We start from the raw sequence: 22,460 nt of genomic DNA on the forward strand, positions 1-22,460 counted from the left end.
GGTTAAAGTTCGCGTGCTCTGCTGCAGGCAACCCAGTGTTTCGTTGGTTCAAATCCTGGGCGCGGACATGGCACTGCTCATCAAATCACGCTGAGGCAGCAACCCGCATGCCACAACTAGAAGGACCCACAACGAAGAATATACAACTATGTACCAGGGGGCTTTGGGGAGAAAGAAAAAAGGAAAAAAATAAAATCTTTAAAAAAAAAAGGATAAATAATACATAAATTTTTAAACTTCTGCTCATCAAAGGACACCACTAAAAAAGTGAAAAGCCAAACTACATGATATCTGTATGCATAAATCTGACAAAGGATTATAATCCAGAACATATGTGTATATTTGTATGCGTGTATAAACAAGAAATTCACAGAAGAGGAAATCTAAATAGTAATAAACATAAGAAAAGAAATTCAATCTTACTAGTAGTCAGGGAAATACAAATTAAAATGGCAATGAGGATTGCCAAAAATGAAAATGTCTGCACCCCTATGTTCATTGCAGCAGAATTCACAATAGCCAGGATGTGGAAACTATCCAAGTGCCCTTCCACAGATGAATGGATAAAGAAGGTATGGTATATATATACAGTGGAATACTACTCAGCCATAAAAAAATGACCAAATTGTCCCATTCGGAACAACATGGATGGACCTGCAGGGTGTGACGTTAAGTGAAATAAGCCAGACAGAAAGACAAATACTGCGTGATTTCACTCACATGTGGAAGGTAACAAATACATGGATAAAGACAACAGATTAGTGGTTACCAGAGGAGAAGGGGGTAGGGGGTGGGTGAAAGGGAGAAAGGGGCACATATGTATGGTGATGGGTAAAAATTATACTACTGGGAGTGAGCACAATGTGTAATCAGGAATTGATAAACAATAATGTACACCTGAAATTACACAATGTTATAAAGCATTATAATCCCAATAAAATTACTTTAAAAAAAAGTCTGATAATACCAAGTGATAGTGAGTATGTAGAACAATGAGAACTCCGTATGTTCACATGGGGTTCTAAATTGGTATAACCACTTTGGAAAGCAATCTGGCAACATCTAGTAAAGATGAAGATTCACATATCTTATGACCCAACAATTCCACTTTTAGGTATATATTCTAGAGAAAATCACATGGATGCACAAGAATATTCATAGCAGCATTATTTATAATAGAGGAAAAACAAAGTACAACCTAAATATCCATTAACAGTAAAACAGATAAACAAATGTGATGTATTCATACAATAGAATGTTGAACAGCAGAGAAAGCAAATAAACACAAACATATTACCATAGACAAATCTCATAAACATAATGGATGACAAAACCAAGCTGCAAAGAATACATACAGTTTTGATATTATAAAGTTTTAAAATATTTAAACTAATACTATATATTGTTTAGGAAAAAACATATATTAGTAAAAGTATAAGTAAATCATAAAAACACCAAAAATTCTGGATAATGATAGTTTAGAAGAGAGATTTGATCAGGGAGGGGGCCTGGTGTTTTGTTAGTGTTTTATTTATTAAATGGATGTTAGATCTATTGGTGTTCAATGTTTTACTCTTTATACATATCTATATGTCACAAACATTTATACCTTTTAAAAAGAAAGGACAAAAAGAAAGTCAAGGCTCCTATAATTAAAATATACTTTGTTCCTCTCAAGGAGGCAATAGTTTTGAAATTAAAGCGCACTAGGTAAGGTAAATACAGTAGAGAGCTAATTAGTAATTCATGCCTTTAACTAGATCTGTATCTATGTATCTTCCTTTTACTCTAAGTTTATCTTCTCCCATCCTTGGCCCACTAATTTATTTGCAACTCTGTGAAAAATAAGTATAGTAAGCTGGGATTTCAATTCCCAGGCTTTCCTTCAATCATTAAAGGAAATCATAAAATACAAACTCCACATTTCAAATATATTGCAAATTATCTCATTTTCTTTTCCAAAAGCAGTCACTACCTTCTTAAAAGAATTCTTTCTTCTAAATTCAAGAATGGCTAATGGCAATGAGGAAAGTTAATTTGGATCCTGATTAACTTTACCAATGACTGCTGTACAACTCTGGGTGACGTCAACTTTTAGGAAAATAAAAAATAAAATTTAAAGATCAAAGAACAAATTTTTATCCATCTAAGGGATATACAACTTCCCAAGTGAGAGACTAGACAGGCAAAGAGATGAGAAAATGGTTTGATGAGTAAACTGACAGGAAATAAAGCAGAGCTTGCCTGATTAGGAAGAAATGGATTGGTACAGAGCATAAGTGCTCAGAGAAGTAACCACAGAATAGTCTTATCTCAAAGATTTATCATGACATCTGGATATACTTTGCCTATTATTTAATTAACCACATAGAAAACTCACAAATGAGGTAAGAAAAGGCTTAAAGCCAGAACTCACTCAAGAACTTAAAACGAAAACAGAAATAATACAGTTATCTCAATTCTATAATTCCTTTGCTTTGATGGTATTATGAAATAGAAAATTTCACTTCTTCAGAAGTTACATTTGATTAAGCAAAGGATAACAACTCGAACTTTCATCCAAATTATACCTGAGGGAAAAACTGATTATCACTCTGATGTCACTTTAGTCTTATGAATTAGAAATAACTAGAAAATGGAACAGCATACAGCAAACACATACTTTACAGTAATGGATGCAATAATAATTGGGAAACATATAATTAAAAATTCTGTAGAATTTATGCTTAATCTTGATGCCCATAAAGAACTCTGATCTTCATTTACAGTATAATGATGCTCATTCATCTTGTAAAAAACACAATCTTTCTTTTTTTGGATTAAAAAAATAAACTGGTTTTTTTCCCCCAAAACAAATCAAAGGTAATTCATTTTGAAAAGTTCCAGTCTCTCTTCCAAATATGAACTGAAGAATGATCAGAAAAAAAAAAAATAAATGTTTGTTACTAAGTATAGAACAATGAAACAGAAAATGCCAAGCACTACTCTAACAGAACAATTTCCTCAGACCTGTAAAAACTATTTAGATGACAGACCATGCTCAGAAATGAGTTATTTGAAACTCCTCAAAATTTTTCTGCAATCTCATTTAAAACAAGAAAATAAGACACTAATAAAAGAAATTTTATTAAATCTTAAAACATACAAAAAATAGAAAGATATTCTATGCTCACGGATTGAAAGAAGTATGTTAAACATACTTAAACATAGTGTTAAAATGTTCATACTACCCAAAGCAATCTGCAGATTCAATGCAATCCCTATCAAAATTTCAATGGCATTTTTCACAGAAATAGAATAAACACTCCTAAAATTTGTATGGAACCACAAAAGACCCTGAATAGCTAAAACAATCTTGAAAAAGAACAAAGCTGGAGACATCACACTGTCTGATTTCAAACTATTCTACAAAGCTATAGTAATCAAAACAGTATGGTATTGGCATAAAAACAGACACATAGATAGATCAATGGAACAGATTAGAGACCCAGGAAATAAACCCACACATATATAGTCAATTAATTTATGACAAACGAGCCAAGAATATCCAATGGGGAAAGGATAGTCTCCTCAATAAATGGTGCAAGGGAAAACTGGACCATTAACTTAAATCATACACAAAAATTAACTCAAAATGGATTAAAGACTTGAACATAAGACCTGAAACCATAAAACTCCTAGAAGAAAACAGGCAGTAAGCTCCTTGCTGTCAGTCTTGGGGCTGATTTTTTGGATCTGACACCAAAATCAAAGGTAACAAAAGCAAAAATAAACAGGTGAGACTACATCAAACTGAACAGACTCTGCACAGAAAAGGAAGCCATCAACAAAATGAAAAAGGCAAGCTACTGCACAGGAGAAAATATTTCCAAATCATGTATGTCATTAGGGGTAATATCCAAAATATATAAAGAAGTCACACAAGTCAGTAGCAAAAACAAACAACCTGATTTAAAAATGGGCAGAAGATTTAACAGTTTTCCAAAGAAGATGGCCAACAGGTACATGAAAAGATGCTCAACATCACCAATCATACTGGAAATGCAGATCAAAACCACCAGATATCACCTCATACCTGTTATAAGAATGGCTATTATCAAAAAGACAAGAAATAACAAGTGTTGGCGAGGATGTAGAGAAAAAGGAACCCTTGTGGGAATATAAATGCATGCAGTCACTATGGTAAACAGTATGGAGGTTCCTCAGAACATTAAAAATAAAACTACTGTATGATCTAGCAATTCCATTTCTGGGTATTTATCCAAAGAAAACAAAAACACTAATTCAAAAAGATATCTGCACTCCCATGTTCACTGCAGCATTATTTACAATAGCCAAGACATGGAATGTCCATTGATGAACGGACCTAAATGTCCATTGATGAATGAATGGATAAAGAAAATGTAGTGGAAACACACACACTGAAATATTATTCAGCCATAAAAAAGAAAGAAACCTTCCAATTGTAACAACATAGACAGACGTTGAGGGCATTAGGCTAAGTGAAATAAGTCAGAGAAAGACAAGTACCATATGATCTCACTTATATGTGGAACCTAAAAAAATAAACCAAGCTCATAGACACAGAGAACAGACAGGTGGTTGCCAGAGGCAGGAGTCGGGGGGTGGGCAAAATGGGTGAAGTAGGTCAAAAAGTACAAATTTTTAGTTACTAAATAAGTCATGGGGATGTAACGTACAGCATGACGACTACAGTTAATAACACTATACTGCATATTTTACAGTTGCTAATACAGTAAATCTTAAAAGTGTGATCACAAGAAAAAAATTTTGTAACTATGTATGGTGACGGATGTTAACTAGACTTACTGATGCAACTCAATGATTCCAGCATTAACCCAATTCTGGTCTATATATACATTTTGCCCTATTTTTTTTTCTACTGGATTTCACCTGTATTTTTTTAAACCCTCAAATTACACATTGTTGTAAGTATTTTACAGAAATAATATTTCTTTAGCTTTATATACATGCTTACAACTTTATTTCCTCATCATTCCTTGTATCTCCTACTATCCTTCTGAGATCATTTTCCTTCTTGAAATATAATCTTTAGAAATTCCTTTAGAATGAGTCTTTTGGTGGTAAAATCTCAGTTTTTGTATATATGGAAATGGCTTTATTTCATCCTTGTTCTTGAGAACAGGCTGAGTTCTCCAGAAGATGCAGAGATGAAGTTTGGGGTGCAAGATGATTTTTAGGGAACAGTATCTGTGAAGGAATGAGAGTGGAAGCAGGTATTGGGCAGAGGAAGAAGTTGAACTGCCATGCATTTTCAGAAAAGCCTCCACCAAACAGGTAGGGGGCTCTGGAGAAAATAATGACCTTCACGTTGGGCCAATGGCCAGGCCTTCTTAGCCCGTCTAACAATCCTGGTTGCAGGCTGCCCCAGGAAGGGCATGACCTCAGATAAGGCAGCTCTCTGCAGCTAAACATATCTGCTGACCACACTCCCTGCAGCTGAGCAGCAAGTCTTTCTTTGAAGGGGACTTGGCAGGGCATCTCCATGTCTACCACAACAGTTTCATAAGGAACAAAATTTTGGTTGAAAAGTTTTTTTCTCTCTGTATTTTAAAGACAATATTATACTGTCTTCTGGCTTTCATTGTTGTTGTTGAGAACTCTGCTGTCATTTTAACTGTTGGTCTTTTTTTAGATGATCTGTCCTTTCTCTGAGACTGCTTTCAAGATTTTTGTCTTTGGTGTTCTGCAGTTTCACCAAAGTGTGGATTTCTTTTTATTTATCCTGCTAGGGGTATATAGTACCTCCTTCATCTGTGGATTCATGTGTTTAGCAGTTTTGGAAAATTTACAGCCATTATTTCTTTAAATATCGTTTCTCCTACATTCTCTCAATTCCCTCCTCCTGGAACTCTAATTAGACTCCTATTAGGCCTTCTCATTCTGTCGTCAATTTCTCTTAACATCACTTCCATATTTTCCTTGTCTCTCTTGCTGCATTCTGGATAACTCTATTTACATTTACATATACTAGTTTATTAAATTTCTCTTCAAACAGCAGTCTACACTGCTGTTTTACATTTCAACAATTCATCAAGTTTCTATTTCAAAAATTGTTTCTAGACGTCTAATTTTTTTAAATTACTGTTACTTATTCCAAGTAATTTCTTGTAGATTATCTTTGTGACTGTATCTGTTATTTCCACAAATATTATTTACTTATCTATCCTGTTGTTCAGCATCTGACAATGTCAATATGCGCAGTTCTGATCTAAGTTTGATGTTGTTACATCCAGTGACTCTCAGTCACAGTGGCTTGTTTTCTCACGTGGCATTATATTGTGAGCTATTTGGTTAATCAATCAGTGGGAATCCTGCAGAAAGAGTTTGCTTCTGCTGATTGCCCAGAGTTACAACTAACCTCCCTGGTAATCTAGGCTTGCAAGGGAGTTCTTGGCTTCCTTTCTCAACTTCTCACCTGGCCCAAGTCTCAATTTCCGCCAACAGCTACCACACTTAGGCGACCCTTGCCCTCCCATCTGCCTGACAGCTCCTGCTTGACCAGCCCTAGATACTTATTGTGCTGGCTCCAATTCATAATTATTTTTGAAGTGGGGAACTCTTTGGAGATCTCCCCTAAATCATGTAAGATCTGTGATCATTCCAGATTTTATAGGTTCAGGCTTTGTTGATTGCTCCTATTTAGACATATTGTCAGAAGTCATATTGTCAGAAGGAACTTGAGTATATTTTATCACTTTCCTAATGTTCTACTTTGAGACAATCTTCTTAGCTCTTTCTTTTGCAAACTTACAAAATATTAATGAACTTAATGACCTTAACACAGTTTATAAAGTCACTGAAAGAATATCTGTGTTCACCAAAAGAAATAAAATGGAAGATTTCATGTTTGACATGATCAGGCAGGTGGACAGTATTTAAAAAAAAAAAAAAGTCAGGTAAAGCAGAAAAATCACACACAAAAAAATACATTTATTTTAACTTAAAACAGTTAATCATCTAATAGAAAGCCAAGGCTTTTTCTTTGATTGCAAGTCTGCTAATTAGTATTCCAGTTTTTCTTATATGCTACAAGTTTATTCATCATCCATGATTTCCAGTTTCTATTCTTTAAAGTGAATAGAGAACTCAAAGACTTACATGATTTTCACAATCTCCTCAACTCAATCTTTGACAGTTCATCTTGCCCATACTAACTTCAATAACCTTTTTTTTTTAAAAAACAACCTGAGTCTTTGAAAAGCAACCAACTTAGTTTTCATAAAACCAATGCTTTCTTTTCCAAACCATACTTGATTGGTTTACCTAATATGTAATTCAATTCTATATTAAAGTAACACATACTAGCTTCATAAACAGGTTTTAGAATAAACATAATAAATTTGGAATAGACAGAATAAACACCATTAACACATAACTCTACTAGCAAGGAAGAGAAGTATGCAGGTATTCCAAAAACTAGCCTTATGGCCCAAGTATCCAACATGTATTGGTCATCAGTTTATTTTATAGAGGTCCTGGGAAGTATCCTCTAATCTAGTGAGCCAGCTAATCTGAAAAGTCAGTTATTTTGAGCATAACTGGTATCTGTTCATGGCACTCTCTAATCTCTGAAGGAGCCTAAGTCTCACCTCCTGGTTCTACCTCTGACAGAAAAGTGTTCAGATATGGGCCAAGAAGAAAAACGGAGTCCTCAGAGAGGACAAACACGCCTCTGTAGCAACAGATGGACATTTTGTAGGAGGAGGAAAAGGACTATAAAGGACTGGGTGAATACTCTAACAATCTTCTTTCTATTTTTTCCCTTGCTGATGTCCCTTCCATTGGAGGGGCTACTAGAATTAGGCAGGGGCCTGGGACAAAGGAGGCATGGAAAAGGGTGGCTCATGAAGGCTCAGCTTTAGGCCTTAAGGAAAAGAGTAATTTTCAGATCTTCACTTGCTTTCTCCAATTATGGTGCAAACAGCAAGCCTCAGATAGGGCTAAGAACAGAAGTAGACTCAGGTCAAAAATTTATAAAGCAGGCCATTTGTCCTTTCTCTTGTTAAAAAGCATAAAAGGAAGAACTCCTCTAGACAGATAGATGGGTATATACACAAACACACACACACACACATCCCTTTGAAATCAACAGCACTGTAAGCAGCTAGTCAAGTATTGAGGCTTCAGAATTGTAGCCACCATTCACTTTCCATCATATATACAAAATATACCATAAGGTTCACATAGGAACATGTATTTGCATGCAGAGTGCTGTATTTGGTGGTAATTTTAAGATATCTTTTATTTTTTTCATAGTTACCTTTTGGGATTAAAGTGCTGTATTTCATTTGAGGGTAAAAATGACAAAAAATTTATCTAAGAAACTGTAAAAGTGATTATCTGGTCACTTTTAAACCTTAGGACCTCAGGGAAGTTTTTCCTATTCAACTTATAAAGAGACATATTTTAACTTGGCTATGAAGAATTTTCATTGGAAGTGCTAGAAAAATAAATGTATTCTTCTAAATTAACCTTTGTATACTTACTAAACAATTCTGTATTTTTAGCCATAGTATAATCAATATCATAATCTTTAAGGTATTTTCACTAGGCTTCTCCATATTTTTTAAAGGAACAAAAGACAGTACTCATACAATAATTGTACTTCAGTCACAGAATTATCTGATTTACATATTATTTTCTCCTACTAGGCTATGAACTCCTTCAGGGTAGAAGCTGTGTCTTATTCACTGTTGCTTCCTCAGCAACTATCAATATGCCAGAATGGTAGATATGTAATAAATGGTTGTTGCATTAGTGAATGAGTTTTATAAAGGAAGGGAAAAAAATAAACTATGATTTATAAAAGAAAGTTTCTAGATCCATTTGATATTAGACCTGAGAGGAACCTTAGAGATTACTCAATACAACCCTCTAATTTTAGAGATGAAGAAATTATCTCATCTATTGAGTGACTAGTCTAAAGATACAAAACTATTCATAGATACAGCTAGGACTAGAATGTGTCTCCCAAATACTCCAATAGTGTTTTGTGCAAAAGAAGAGGTGTAAAGTAATGCTAAGACTGTAGGCTTTGGAATCAGAAAGACAATTCACATCTCAGTTCTATCACTTACTGTATGAATTTGGATAAGTTGTATAATTATATGAGACTTAGTTTTCTCATTTGTAAAACTGTGTCACACTAACTTATTGAGTTATTGTGAGAATTAAATGAGATAATGTGTATAAATCAGCTGAGTACAGGGCCTGGTGCATACTAAATACTTAGTAAGTAGAAGCTTCTTTGATTATAACACTATGTTGCTTCTCTTTCACTATCCTTGTAAACTAATGAAATTATTTCCTTAAATTGGCATGGTGATGACTTCAAAGACTACCAGAAATAAGATTTATTGGCATATCTTTATTATAGCCATGTAATAGAATTTATTTTTATTTACTTATTATAGTGATACATAATACCATTAATATTATATTGATACATTAATACCATTAGGCACTAGAGTAAAATGATGATCCTCAAAAGTAGTAATGAGAGTGACACAGCAACAATTTACATGGGACAGAAAAATGCCGTTAAGTCACCAATCATTGTTATGAAAGAATTTTCGAAGGTGTTATAGATCAGGGCTTGGCACACTACAGAGTGCAGACCAAATATGCCACAATTCTGTTTTTGTAAATAAAACTTCATTAGAACACTTCCATTTGTTTACATATTATCTCTGGCTGCTTTTGTATTATATCAGCAGAGCTGAGTAGCTGCAACAAAAACTATATGGCCGGGAAAGCCTAAAATATTTACTATCTGACCTTTAACAGAAAGTTTGCTGTGCTCTGCTGGAGATTATAACAAGTACACTGAATTTTTTTCCTCAAAATGTGTAAACTATTTGTACACCAGATATATCTGCAGTTAAGACTTAAATTGAACTCATGGCTTAGGCTACTCTGTTTAACAGAGGCCAGAATAATAGTAACTTGTATGTTTTAATATATTTATCCAAAAGGGCCATTTGACAACATTCTAAAACCCGTATACAACAGTATTAATAAAGGTCTATAAATTTCTTTAATATTCTATATTTCTATAATATAATATTTTCCTACAAAACAAGACACTTAAATATTTTTCAGGGAATTCTTAGTCTTTTCCTATATTATAGACACTAAACAATTTTGAGGAAAAATTAATTTGGTGCTAAGAAGTCACAGGTACGATATTTAACACTTTAAAGACTGCAGGAAAAAAAGATTAGTAGCACTATATATTTATACAGAATTATCACTGTCGCTAATGTTGGAAGTGTAAAACATACCCATTTCCCTCATGGTCCTTTCATAAACAAGGATGATTCGTTTTGCAATAGTCTGGTAAAGGGATGCACTCTTATTAGAAAATGAAGCTAAAATTGTAAGTTAGATTTGACATTATTCTGCCTATTTTTGTATTTTACTGAATCAAGACTACATAAACAACAGATGGGTTGCCTTGTGTGGCTGAAAGAATACAAATAATGTTTTTTTATTTGTTTTCTAAAAAAATAATTTTTTTTTAGAATTCCACAAATGGCTCTACTGTGAATTTGATAGTCTTAGGCAAGCTGCTTGTATTATGGTAACACATTTCTATTATTGAAACACTGGTTCTAGTATCAAAACTCCTTGGGACATGTAGCATTGGATTAGATGGATCAAAGAAATGAGAAAAAATGAAGGGGAACTTTACGAAAGGAAATGTAGTCTCTTGAAAATCAATTTAAAGGAAAAAAATTACAACTCTAGTACAGAATATAAGGATAATCCTTTTGCAAACCTCAAGAATTCTGTACTTGTAACAACAGAATTTAATATTGCAATTTTCCTTTGTGCAAGGTGCTCTAGTAAGAGGTTTAAATTTATTATCGTTTAATCTTCATAGCCACCCATGAGGTATTACTGTATTTAACATATTATTTTCTGCATTTTACATGAGGAAACTGAGGCTCAGAATGGTAGGATATAAACCCAGTCTGACTTTAAAGCCCATGTTTTCAACCCATACGTTACATTCAAATGGTTTTCTAGAAATACCAACAACCTCTGAGACTTAGAACTCTTTCATAAAACACTTTCAGCCTCTTAGAAGGCACTAAACAGAGGGAATTACTTTAAAAAAAAACCCAAGTACCTGGAAAATTACTAATATGTTATTTAAATAATACATCAGATGTAAATGTATTCTAGGAATAAACTTTACTGATTTTAAACTGTAAAATATACATTATTCTGAGAACTCAGGCTATATTTCATAAGTAATTCTAAATTCAGGAATTAAATATTACTTTCTCAAGTATTATTTAATATACACTTTAAAAAAGCGTTCTTGCTAAAAACAGTTTTGGTATAAAATATTTTAAAATCTAAGCAGTTAATTTCTTTTTTCAGCAAGGACACCCATTTGAAATATTCTTAAAAATTTTATACAAGCCCATTTTTCTTCAAATCGTAGACTTACATACGTGCAATTTGCATTAAATCCAACTGATATTTGGGGAAAAAAAGTGATCAACTACTTCACAAACTGATTTTTCAAATACTTGAAAGCTTCCGTAATCTGAGAAATGACTGTAAAGCAACCTCACTGATTTTTAAGCAAACATATTCAAATATTATGTTCTCTAAATCACTGGAGGAGGCTACTCTAAGGATAACATCATTGCTTATTACATTTTAAAACTTATTAGGAATTATCACCAGAGCCTGCTAAGTCTTCTCTTAGGCATGCTCAGTGATAGAAAATCTTGTTCAATTATGTGTGGATATTACTTCAAATAGGAATTTAATATCTCTGGTGCTCAACTGACAAGTCTGTATAAGATTCCTCTGCAGTATTATTTTGAATGAAAACTAATATTAAAATTCTAATATCTGAATATTAAAAAATCACAAAGTAGGACAAACCCTGTATGACCCCACTTAGATGAGGCACCCAGAGCACTCAAATGCAGACATACAGTGGAAGGATGGTCACCAGGGGCTGGGAAGCAGGGAGGCATGGGGAGTTAATGGTTAACGGGCACAGAGGTTCAGTTTGGGAAGCTAAAAGCTTCTGGAGATGGATGGCAGTGATGACTGCACAATACTGTGAATGTACTTAATGCCAAAAAACTGTACATTTAAAAATAGCTAAAATGGTAAATTTTATAGTGAATATTTTATCACAATTCAAAAAACATCCAGGTAGAGGCCCTATTGTCTGTCAATGGGCTATAGTTTGCTGACCCCTGAGTTAATGTGACTGTGTAAGCCATATTATTTCTTTCTGTTTCAACTTCCTCCCTTTAGAGTGGCAGGAATGAAGTCATACTATCTATTTCATAAGGTTGTTGTGGATATCAAATAAGATCACAGATTTTACCCACAATAAAATCTATACAGATAGTCAGAGTTCATATTTATAGCCCTTTACCTTTTTTGAATAAGCCAGATTTAACACAACTTCTATTACTTGATCAGATTGAAAGGCCAAACAGTCACAAGAGAATTCACAGAACTCATACAGATAATTAACCTTTAATCACATCTGGACTATCTTCCGGAACAGCCTCTGAACTATAATGCTGAAGGAAAAGGTCAATACTAATTCTGGGGGAAAAAACCCTACCATACTGCAGGGAATTAAAAAACAGCGCATGGATCTGAGTGCTATTAATCCATGAGGCGTTAGTGTGAAAAACGTCTCTTTCCAGCAGATTTGGGAAAACTTTTCTATGAAGAAAAAAATGCCAGAGATTCCCCGACTTGAATTAATAAAAGGTTCTCAAAAAAAAAAATCATAAAGTTGCTTGGAGCCAAGTATGGGAAACTGAATGAGTGACCAACCTGGTTAATAATGGTTTTTGGGTTAAATTTGCAACGACTCTTAAATTCACTTTAAAAATCAGGAAATACTGACCATGTATGAGTCAAACTTTCAAGAATCTAAAAAAAACAAAGTAATTCTAAAGAAAAACAGTAGGAAGAAAATAAGAACAGAAACAACGGAATTAAAAAGATAATCCTCTAGTAAGCTTGATCAAGGGGGAAAAAAGAGAACATATACTAGGAACCAAAAAAGGAAATGGTAACAATTAAAAAAAAAAAAAGAATAACTTCATGCCAATATTTGAAAAGTTAGATGCAATAATTTTCTAGAAAAATATAAATTACCAAATGTGCCTCAAGAAGAAATAAAAGACCTGACTAAAACAACTACTACTAAAGAAACTGAAATGGTAGTTTTAAAAATCTAGTGTCTTCCACAACTTCTCTCTCCTTATTCAAAGATACTGTAACAGAGTTTTTACACGAAGATACACTAACCTTTTCAAACAGCAGACAGTTCCTATTTATTGTAAAAATGACTTCAGAGAACGGAAAAAAAAAACTCCTCAGTTTATGAAGCTATTATAACCTTGACACCCAAACTGGACAAAGACAGTAGAAGAAAAAAAATTTATCACTATCTATCTCACTCATGAGTATAGATGCAAAAATCTTAAATAAAACATAAGAATTGGAAAGCAACCAAGGGAAACACTTGTCCTTATTTGCAGACAATAGGAGTTCTACAAAGAATATCTAAGAGAATCTATACACAATTAGAACTGATAAAAGTTCAGCTGGGATGCTCAATATAAGATCAATATACAAAAACCAATCAACAGCATTCTTGTACACCAGCAATAACCAATGTAAAAATCTAATAGAGAAAAGATACCATTTACAATTGCAACAAAAACTATAAGGTGCCAAGGAACAAATGAATGAATAAATACATAAACAAAGAAACAAAAAGTACTAAAACTCAGTATTACAAAGACGGCAATTTTCCCCAGATTCCTTTAAAATCAAAAACAAATTCAATCAAAATCTCAAAAGTGTTATTCACGGAGAAATTGATTCTAAAATTCATATAGAAAAGTGCTAAGAATGGTTAAAATAATTTTGAAGAAGAACAACCTAGGGAAAATGTGCAGTGGACACAAGGTGATAGAAACAGACCAATGGAACAAAAGAGAGAGGCTAAAAAGGGAACTTACATGATAGAGGCTGCATTACAATGCAGATAGGCTATCTGATAAATGGTGCAGAAAACATACTGCTTATTCATATCGAAAAATAAAATTATGTTACTCATAACGTAGACAGAAATAAATTTCAAGGGATTAGAGATATGAATCAAAAAATCAAAATTTAGGGGCTGGCCCCACAGCATAATAGTTAAATTTGGTGAGTTTTGCTTTGGCAGCTTGGGTTCATGGGTTCAGATCCCAAGTGCAGACCTACATCATTTGTCAGCCATGCTGTGGTGGCGACCCACATATAAAGTGGAGGAAGACTGGCACAGATGTTACCTCAGGGCTAATCTTCCTCAAGCAAAAAAAGAGGAAGACTGGCACAGATGTTAGCTCAGGGCTAATCTTCCTCAGCAAAAAAACAAAACAACAAAATTTAAAAACCGCTAGAAAAAATATGGCAGACCATTTTTCTGACTTTAGAGGAGGGGAAGGAGCTTTTAAAACATAAAACAAAAGGCAAAGAAAAGACAAAGTGAGAAGACAAGTGACAGAACAGAATAAGATACCTGCAATGCAAACAACTGCCAAAGAATTGATACCAAGAATACTTCAACAACAATAATAACAATAACAACAGGCAAATAACCTAAGAGAGCAAGAGACGAAGGTAACAAATAGTCAAATCACAGAAACAGAAACCCCAAATGGCCAAGAAACATATGAAAACATGTTCAACCTTATGAATACTAAGGGAAATAAAAGTAATTTTATTATTCTATTACTATAGTAATTATAGAGATATTGTTGCAAAGGTTGGCAAAAATCTAAAAGCCTGACAAGGGAAAACAGGATTGAAACAAAAAAACAACCCACCAATTGGGAAAAAATATTTGTAAATCATATATCTAACAAAGAGTTAATCTCCATACTATAAAAAGAACTCACACAACTCAACAACAAAAAATCAAACAACCCGATCAAAAAATGGGCAGGGGACATGAACAGACATTTCTCCAAAGAAGACATATGGATGGCCAATAGGCACATGAAAAGATGCTCATCATCACTGATCATCAGGGAAACGCAAATCAAAACTACACTAAGATATCACCTTACACCTATTAGAATGGCAAAAATAACCAAAACAAATGTTGGAGAGGTTGTGGAGAAAAAGGAACCCTCATACACTGCTGGTGGGAATGCAAACTGGTGCAGTCACTATGGAAAACAGTATGGAGATTTCTCAAAAAATTAAAAATAGAAATACCATATGACCCAGCCATCCCACTACTGGGTATCTATCCAAAGAACTTGAAATCAGAAATTCAAAAAGTCCCATGCACCCCTATGTTCACTGCAGCATTATTCACAATAGCCAAGACGTGGAAGCAACCTAAGTGCCCACCAACTGATGACTGGATAAAGAAGATATGGATTGGATAAAGAAGGTATATATATACATATACATACACCATGGAATACTACTCAGCCATTAAAAGGATAAAATCGTCCCATTCACAACAACATGGATGGACCCTGAAGGTACTATGTTAAGTGAAATAAGCCAGATAGGGAAAGACAAACTCTGTGTGACTCCACTCATAGGTGGAAATTAAACATGTACACAAAGAGAACAGATTAATGGTTACCAGGGGAAAGAAGGGGTGGGGGATGGGCATGAAGGGTGAAGTGGTACACCTACAACACGACTGACAAACAATAATGTACAACTGAAATTTCACAATGTTGTAAACTATCATAATCTCAATAAAAAGTTAAAAAAAAATCTAAAAGCCTGAGAACCCCAAGATGGGAACAGATGGGAAACTCATACTCTACTGTGAGTATAAATTAAAATAACAACTTGAGTTGAGGATGTCTATATCTTATAATACAACAATTTCACTTTTTAATATATACCTATGGTAATTCCTGGTCACATTCAAGGAAGACAGGTATTACAAGAATGTTCACTACAAAATGGTTTACAGTAGCAAAAAAATTGGAAACAACTATATGTCCATCAACAGGATAATGAGTGAATAAATTACAGTATATTTATACATGAGACTACAGCAGTTAAAATTAACAAATTAGTGGTACACATATCAACATGCATATTGTCAAAAACATAAAATTGAGTGAAAAAGCAAGCTACAAAATGATGTCATATATAGATTTTTAAAACTTGCAAAACAGCAAGTTTCATAGATACATAAATATTCAGCCACAGTATAAAAATATTTGGAAGAATGATAAATACAACATTATCATATTTATGAGAAGGGTTACCTCTGGGGAAGGAGAAGGAAAGGGAACAGGAATATAGAGAGAACTGAGTGGGGTTATCAACTGCGTCCTTAATGACAGAGAGCCAGCCAGCCAGCTGGCCAGTCATGACATAATATTAAGATTTCAAGATAGTTGGGTTGTGAGTACATGGATGTCTGTTACACTATTTTCTATACTTCACATATTTAAAATATTTTATAATGTAAACTTCCTTTAAAGGAAAGATTTTAAAAAATGAACTAGAGCTACAGTATTAACATAAATATATCTCAAAAACTAAAAGTTGTTAAAAAATCAAGGTACAGAACAGACATATAGTGTATCATTTACATACTATGTAAAATGAAATTTTTTCATAGCTACATACATATTGGTAATTGTATAGAATTTAATGGGAATGATACACTCCAAATTCAGGATGATGGTTACCTCCTGGGTAGGGATTAAGAGGAACAGGACTGGGGAAGGACATGCAGGGAGCTTCAGCCAAATCTGTAATATGATTTCTTTTAAAAGTCTGAAGCAAATATGGCATTTGCTAAAGTTAGGTGTTGGATGGTTTAAAAAACAGACATATATTTATATGCATATATGTATTTGTGTGTGTGTGTGTGTATGTGTGTGTGTAAATAACAGTAACAGCAGCAGCAACAATAAAGAAGAAGATGAATAACAGAGCTAATATTTGAGCACTTATTACACAGTAGGCACTGTTCTAAGTGTTTTGCATGTGTACTCCTAAAAGCAAGCCTAGGAGGTAGATTCTATTGCTATTTATATCTAATACTACTACTATTTTAGTACTATTGGATTCTACTACTCATTTTACAGATGAAGAACTGAAGTAGAGAGAGGTGAAGTTGGTTTAAGGTTATAAAGCTAGTAAATAATGACGTAAGATACGAAGCCAGGATTCCTGCTCCAGAGTCTAGAGTTTTGTAGCTGTGTTATTGTTATTATATCATTCTCTATTCTTTTTGGTATGTTGGAAACCCAACATTATTTCTGTACGTTGGAAATAAAAAACACTTTTAATCTATGACTATAAAGAAATGCACACACACACACATATATATTTCTGTATAGCTCTAACTGGCTCTAAAGATGCTAAAGGAATTCTAGGAATGTTGTGAAAATAGCAGCATCCCAACTACTTTAATTTAGTAACTTATATGTTTGGGGTTTCATATTATTTAGGTCATTATTTCATAGTCAAACACTATTTCTTCAACAGCCCTAAGATAATATATATTTGGAATCTTAGATAACTTATATGGGGGAGCATATAATTCATTCTATCTCTCATTAGAGGCACAATTTGATTAGCACTTAGCTTCAAGTCTGAAAACTCATATTATAACTTTTTAATAAGTAATTCTGTCAAGAAATTTAATAGAATTTCAATTATTCATTTTTCTGGTATTTTTACTATGAGTTGATTTATTTTCTAAAAGCCAGTAGCTAATATTTATACAATAATAAAAATGTAACTTTGTATAGGACTATTTACACAAAATAAAAGTAGGAGAATTGGTATTCTCAGTCATCAAATATTTATGAGCACTGACTATGTGCTAATCATACACTCCTTGTCCCTAGCACCACTGTTACCTTTTCTCAGTGTTTCTTCTTCTCAATCCATACACCCACATTCTCAATGTTATTATCTACTAACCTACAGAATATGCACTCAAAAAATATGAAAAAAAGTTCTTGCTTTCAAAGAGTTCATTGTCTAATAGGGGAAAGAGACTAAGTAAACAAGTTATAACACATAACTACTTTAATAAAGGCATTTAAAAGATAGTAGCAAAACATAAGGGTTGGGGGAGATGAAAGGGCGGCTGGTGCACTTCAAGAACATGATGAACAGGAGACACCAAGTGGAGACAACTCCTTCATGAAAACTTGTCTTAAAAGGAAGAAGAGGGGCCAGACCCATGGCCGAGTGGTTAAGTTCGTGTGCTCCACTTCAGCGGCCCAGGCTTTCACCAGTTCGAATCCTGGGCGTGGACATGGCACCGCTCATCAGGCCATGCTGAGGCAGTGTCCCACATGCCACAACTGGAGGGACCCACAACTAAAAATACATAACTATGTACCGGGGGCTTTGGGGAGAAAAAGGAAAAATAAAATCTTAAAAAAAAAAAAAAAAAAAGGAAGAAGAGAGGGTAACAGCTAGGGGCATAGGTTCTAGGGAAGGTTTTAAGATGAGATACTTCGCATTAGCTCTTCTGAAATACTTTCCTTGTTCCACTCCTCTCCTAGGACGATATCCCAGCTGAGTGTGACCAAGCCACTTAACATTCGAGATGGATATTTAAGAAGTCTAAATTACAGAGGGAACCTGAATAAAGAATCTCTAAAGTTCTTTCTAGACCTAAAATTCTATGATTCTACGACTATGATTACGATTATCTGATCTCTTTAAACACAAAGATAAATCACAAAACATTCAGTATGCAAAAAAGAAAACCAAGACCAATTAAGAGATGTACTAGTTTGTACAACTGCTTTCTATTCTCTTTATAAAACTGTTAAAACAATTAATACCTATTCTGAACAACAGTAACATTTCCACAGAAAGACAGTGCCTTTTTATCAGAGTTGGTCAACTACTTCTTCCCCTGAAACGGGCAGACTTCTAAAGAATCAATAAGCAACTGTTTTGTGATAACAGAAGTAAATTGCTTAAAAGCCCATAGCCTATACTTGTAAAAGTCATCTTTTAAAAGGAAGACGTTTATAGAAACATGTGTACAACATTCTTATTACAATATATTTGTTCATTATCTTCACTTTAAAATTTTAATGTACAAGTTGAAGGTTCACAAAGAGTTTTAAAAAACCCCCAGCTAAGATTAGCTCTTTACAATAATATGCCTTCTTTTCAGTATTACACGTTCTGAAATTTAGAACAAGGGTTCCCTTACCTGATATGGACATGGAATGTGATATTCTCTGCAGCGTTCTTGTATCCACGTTGTTTCCCAGATGCCACGGTAAGCTTGCTCATAAAAGTAGCATCCAATTACAACCAAGAGTGGTACGAGATAAAGAATGCTGAAAACACCAATCCGGATCATAAACTTCACCAATTTATCTTGATTCTCCTTTTCTAATGGAATCTCAATTCGAACTCTGTTTAGGGATATAATGCCGGCTAAGAGAAGTGAAATCCCAACTACCACATACAGGCAGAGGGGTGCAAGAACAAAGTATCTCAATGCATCAACATCGTAGAGGCCAACAAAACACACGCCACTGATATTGTCACCTTCAATTTTATTCATCGCTAAAAGGATGATAGTTAGAGTTCCGGGGATGCCCCATGCACTGGCGTGAAACAGCAAAGCTTTCTTCTCAATAGCTTCACTACCCCACTTTGGCACAGCTGCCAAAAACCATGTAATGGTAAGAATTACCCACCAAACACTGCCAGCCATAGTAAAAAAATAGAGTACCATAAAAAGCATGGTACAGGCTTTATTATGAGATCCTTGTGTCACTGTGGAAGCCTTATACTGTGCAGGGCTAGATGCATTGCAGGCTACTCGGTCCTCAAGCAAAAACCCAATAAAGAAAATTAGTGATACCATCATGTAGCAGACTGCATAAAATATAATAGGTCTTTCAGGATAACGGAATCTTGTGACATCAATCAAAAAAGTTAAAAAAGTAAACAACGTGGCAGAGAGGCAAATGATTGAAATCAATCCTATGAAATATCGAGCAAATGAAAGTTCTTCTCTCCTAAAGTACATATTTGGACAAGGAGGTGAACAATCACGCACGTGCAAAAAAGAATAACCAAGATCAGGATCAATTTTCAACTCTCGGGGACACCAAAAACCATAGTCCCTCTGCACTGCCACTGGGGCTCCTTCAGTAGGCTCTCCAGCTAAATTCAGATCCACAAGTCGAGGATACGGCTCATCACAATCTGGGAACCTATAAAATACAAGATGAGAACCATTTTTACTTATTGGGAAATCTGCCACCTAACAATTTGGATTTCCAAATTTAGCACCTGTGACTTTATTTATTCTTTTGTCCTTGGGGCACATTACAATAAACAGGAATAAAGTAAATGGTAATATCTTCTGTGTGGGCCATACTACTACATTTTCCATAATTGACAAAAAAATTGACGTTTTATTTTTTTTACTTTTCCTTCTTCTCCCCAAAGCCCCCAGTACACAGTTGTATATTCTAGTTGTAGGTCCTTCTAGTTGTGGCACGTGGGATGCTGCCTCAGCATAGCCTGATGAGCAGTGCCACATCCGTGCCCAGGATCAGAACCGGTGAAACTCTGGGCCACCGAAGCAGAGCACGCAAACCCAACCCCTCGGCCATGGGGCCGGCCCCCTGATATGGTTTTATACTTAATTTTGTTTTGGCTTCAAAAACAGTACCTTTATTAAAATAGTTAAGCATAACCTTCAATAAATAGTGTACAAATAAACCATTCAGGACACAGTTTAGAGTAAGATTTCAAAATGCAAATATATATTCTATATAATAAATTAATATACTCCAACAGAATAGTAGCTAAAAGTTACTTTTTTTCTAAGCTTTAACTACAGTAGTCCTCAATTTACCCTAGATTCAAATAGAACTTACTTAAACATAACAGTTAAAAGTCTTCCTTAATGGCATGGCCCAAGGTGTTTTGAGTTAGATTAGCACTAGAAATCCTTACAAGTGGCTTAGTTTTTAGATCTTTTCTTCCCATTTTACATTCACTCTCTGCTTCTCATATTGATTAAGGGCATTCTAAGGTCCCTAATGTCGACTGGTTCTTTCCTACCATCCTTAATTTCTCTCCAGTCCACTGAGTTCTCTAAATTCAGTTTTTCTCAAACTTTGCTATGCATGAGAAAAAGTTAAGGTTGTTTTAAAATGCAAATTCTTGGGTCCCACCACGACCAATCACATTTCAGTAAGCCTGTGTTAAGGCACAAGAAAGCCGCATTTTCACAATTTTCCAAAAGGACAGGATCCACAGACTCGAGAAAGTGTCATACACAGCCTCAGGACAAAGAAAACAGGGTTGTGTTGCAGACATTCTTACACAACTAAGGATACCATTCTCGTGAATTTCCTGCGTCTTTAATTTTCTTGCCAGTATCAGTTTCTAAGCCTTCAGACTCCCACTAACTAGATGTTTACTAGTGTATACGTACCACATAGTCTCCAAGAAACTGTCATTCATATCAAGTTTGCCAAATACATGCATAACTTTATGCTGTAGCTGATTAATCTTTTATTTTCTAATACAAACCATTTTCTTCACAGGGCTTAGAATTATAAAGCCAAATGACAGAAACTTATTGTATTCAGGCATTTATTGGAATCCTGCAGTATGTCAGGGGTTTAAAATAAAAAGACAAATCAGGATCTCTATCCTTGAGTCTAAAAGGAGTTACAAACTTGTAAACACAATACAAAATAAAGCAGTGTGATACATGAAGCAATCAAAATCTATATATAGTATAAAAATGATATAGAGAAGGATTAATTATTTTAGAGGAAGAGGTTATGAAAGACTTCACAGGCACAAGATTTTGAATCAGCATTTGCCAGTAATGGCAGTAGGTCGATCAGTATTCTAGCAGGAAATGCAAGCAAAGGCATAGAGGTTTGAACAGGATGAGTTTAGTATTGTTGGGGCATGAAGTTCACATCACTTGTGACAGGAGATGAGGTTGGAGAGGTAAGCACACTGCAGAAATATGTGTATGTATGTCTGTGTGTGCATGCATGCATGTATATATAACCATTGATATAAAATTTAAAACCATGCAAAGTAACATACATTTTTACTTCCAACTGCCACTTCAAAATACACACATCCCTCACTCTTTAACCCTTCCAAAAACCAAACTTTTGATTTCCACTCCTCAGGTTTCTCCATCTCCACAAGTGATAATTCCATTTTTCTAGTTGTTCGGGCCAAAACCCTTGGAGTCGTCCTTGACGCCCTTTCTCTCTAATATACACCTCACAATCCACCAGCAAATCCTGTCATTCTACTTTGTGATATATCCAGAATCTGACTGCTTCTCATTTCCTCCACTGCTGCTGCCCAGTTTGAGCCATCAATACCTCTTGCCT

The 22,460-nt window shown here is 34.5% G+C and overlaps 1 protein-coding gene across 2 annotated transcripts in view; it reads right to left on the reverse strand.

Annotated features, from left to right (window-relative positions):
- The window catches only part of FZD3 (frizzled class receptor 3), an 86,342-nt gene that overhangs the window by 28,573 nt on the left and 35,309 nt on the right, over positions 1–22,460 (reverse strand). For both annotated transcript variants that reach the window (XM_044766885.2, XM_044766884.2), the window contains exon 4: positions 19,277–20,294. In XM_044766885.2, the coding sequence (XP_044622820.1) occupies positions 19,277–20,294 (1,018 nt within the window). The remainder of the gene's footprint in view (positions 1–19,276; positions 20,295–22,460) is intronic.

Source organism: Equus asinus, chromosome 3 (assembly GCF_041296235.1).
Source record: "Equus asinus isolate D_3611 breed Donkey chromosome 3, EquAss-T2T_v2, whole genome shotgun sequence".
Classification (NCBI taxonomy): domain Eukaryota; kingdom Metazoa; phylum Chordata; class Mammalia; order Perissodactyla; family Equidae; genus Equus; species Equus asinus.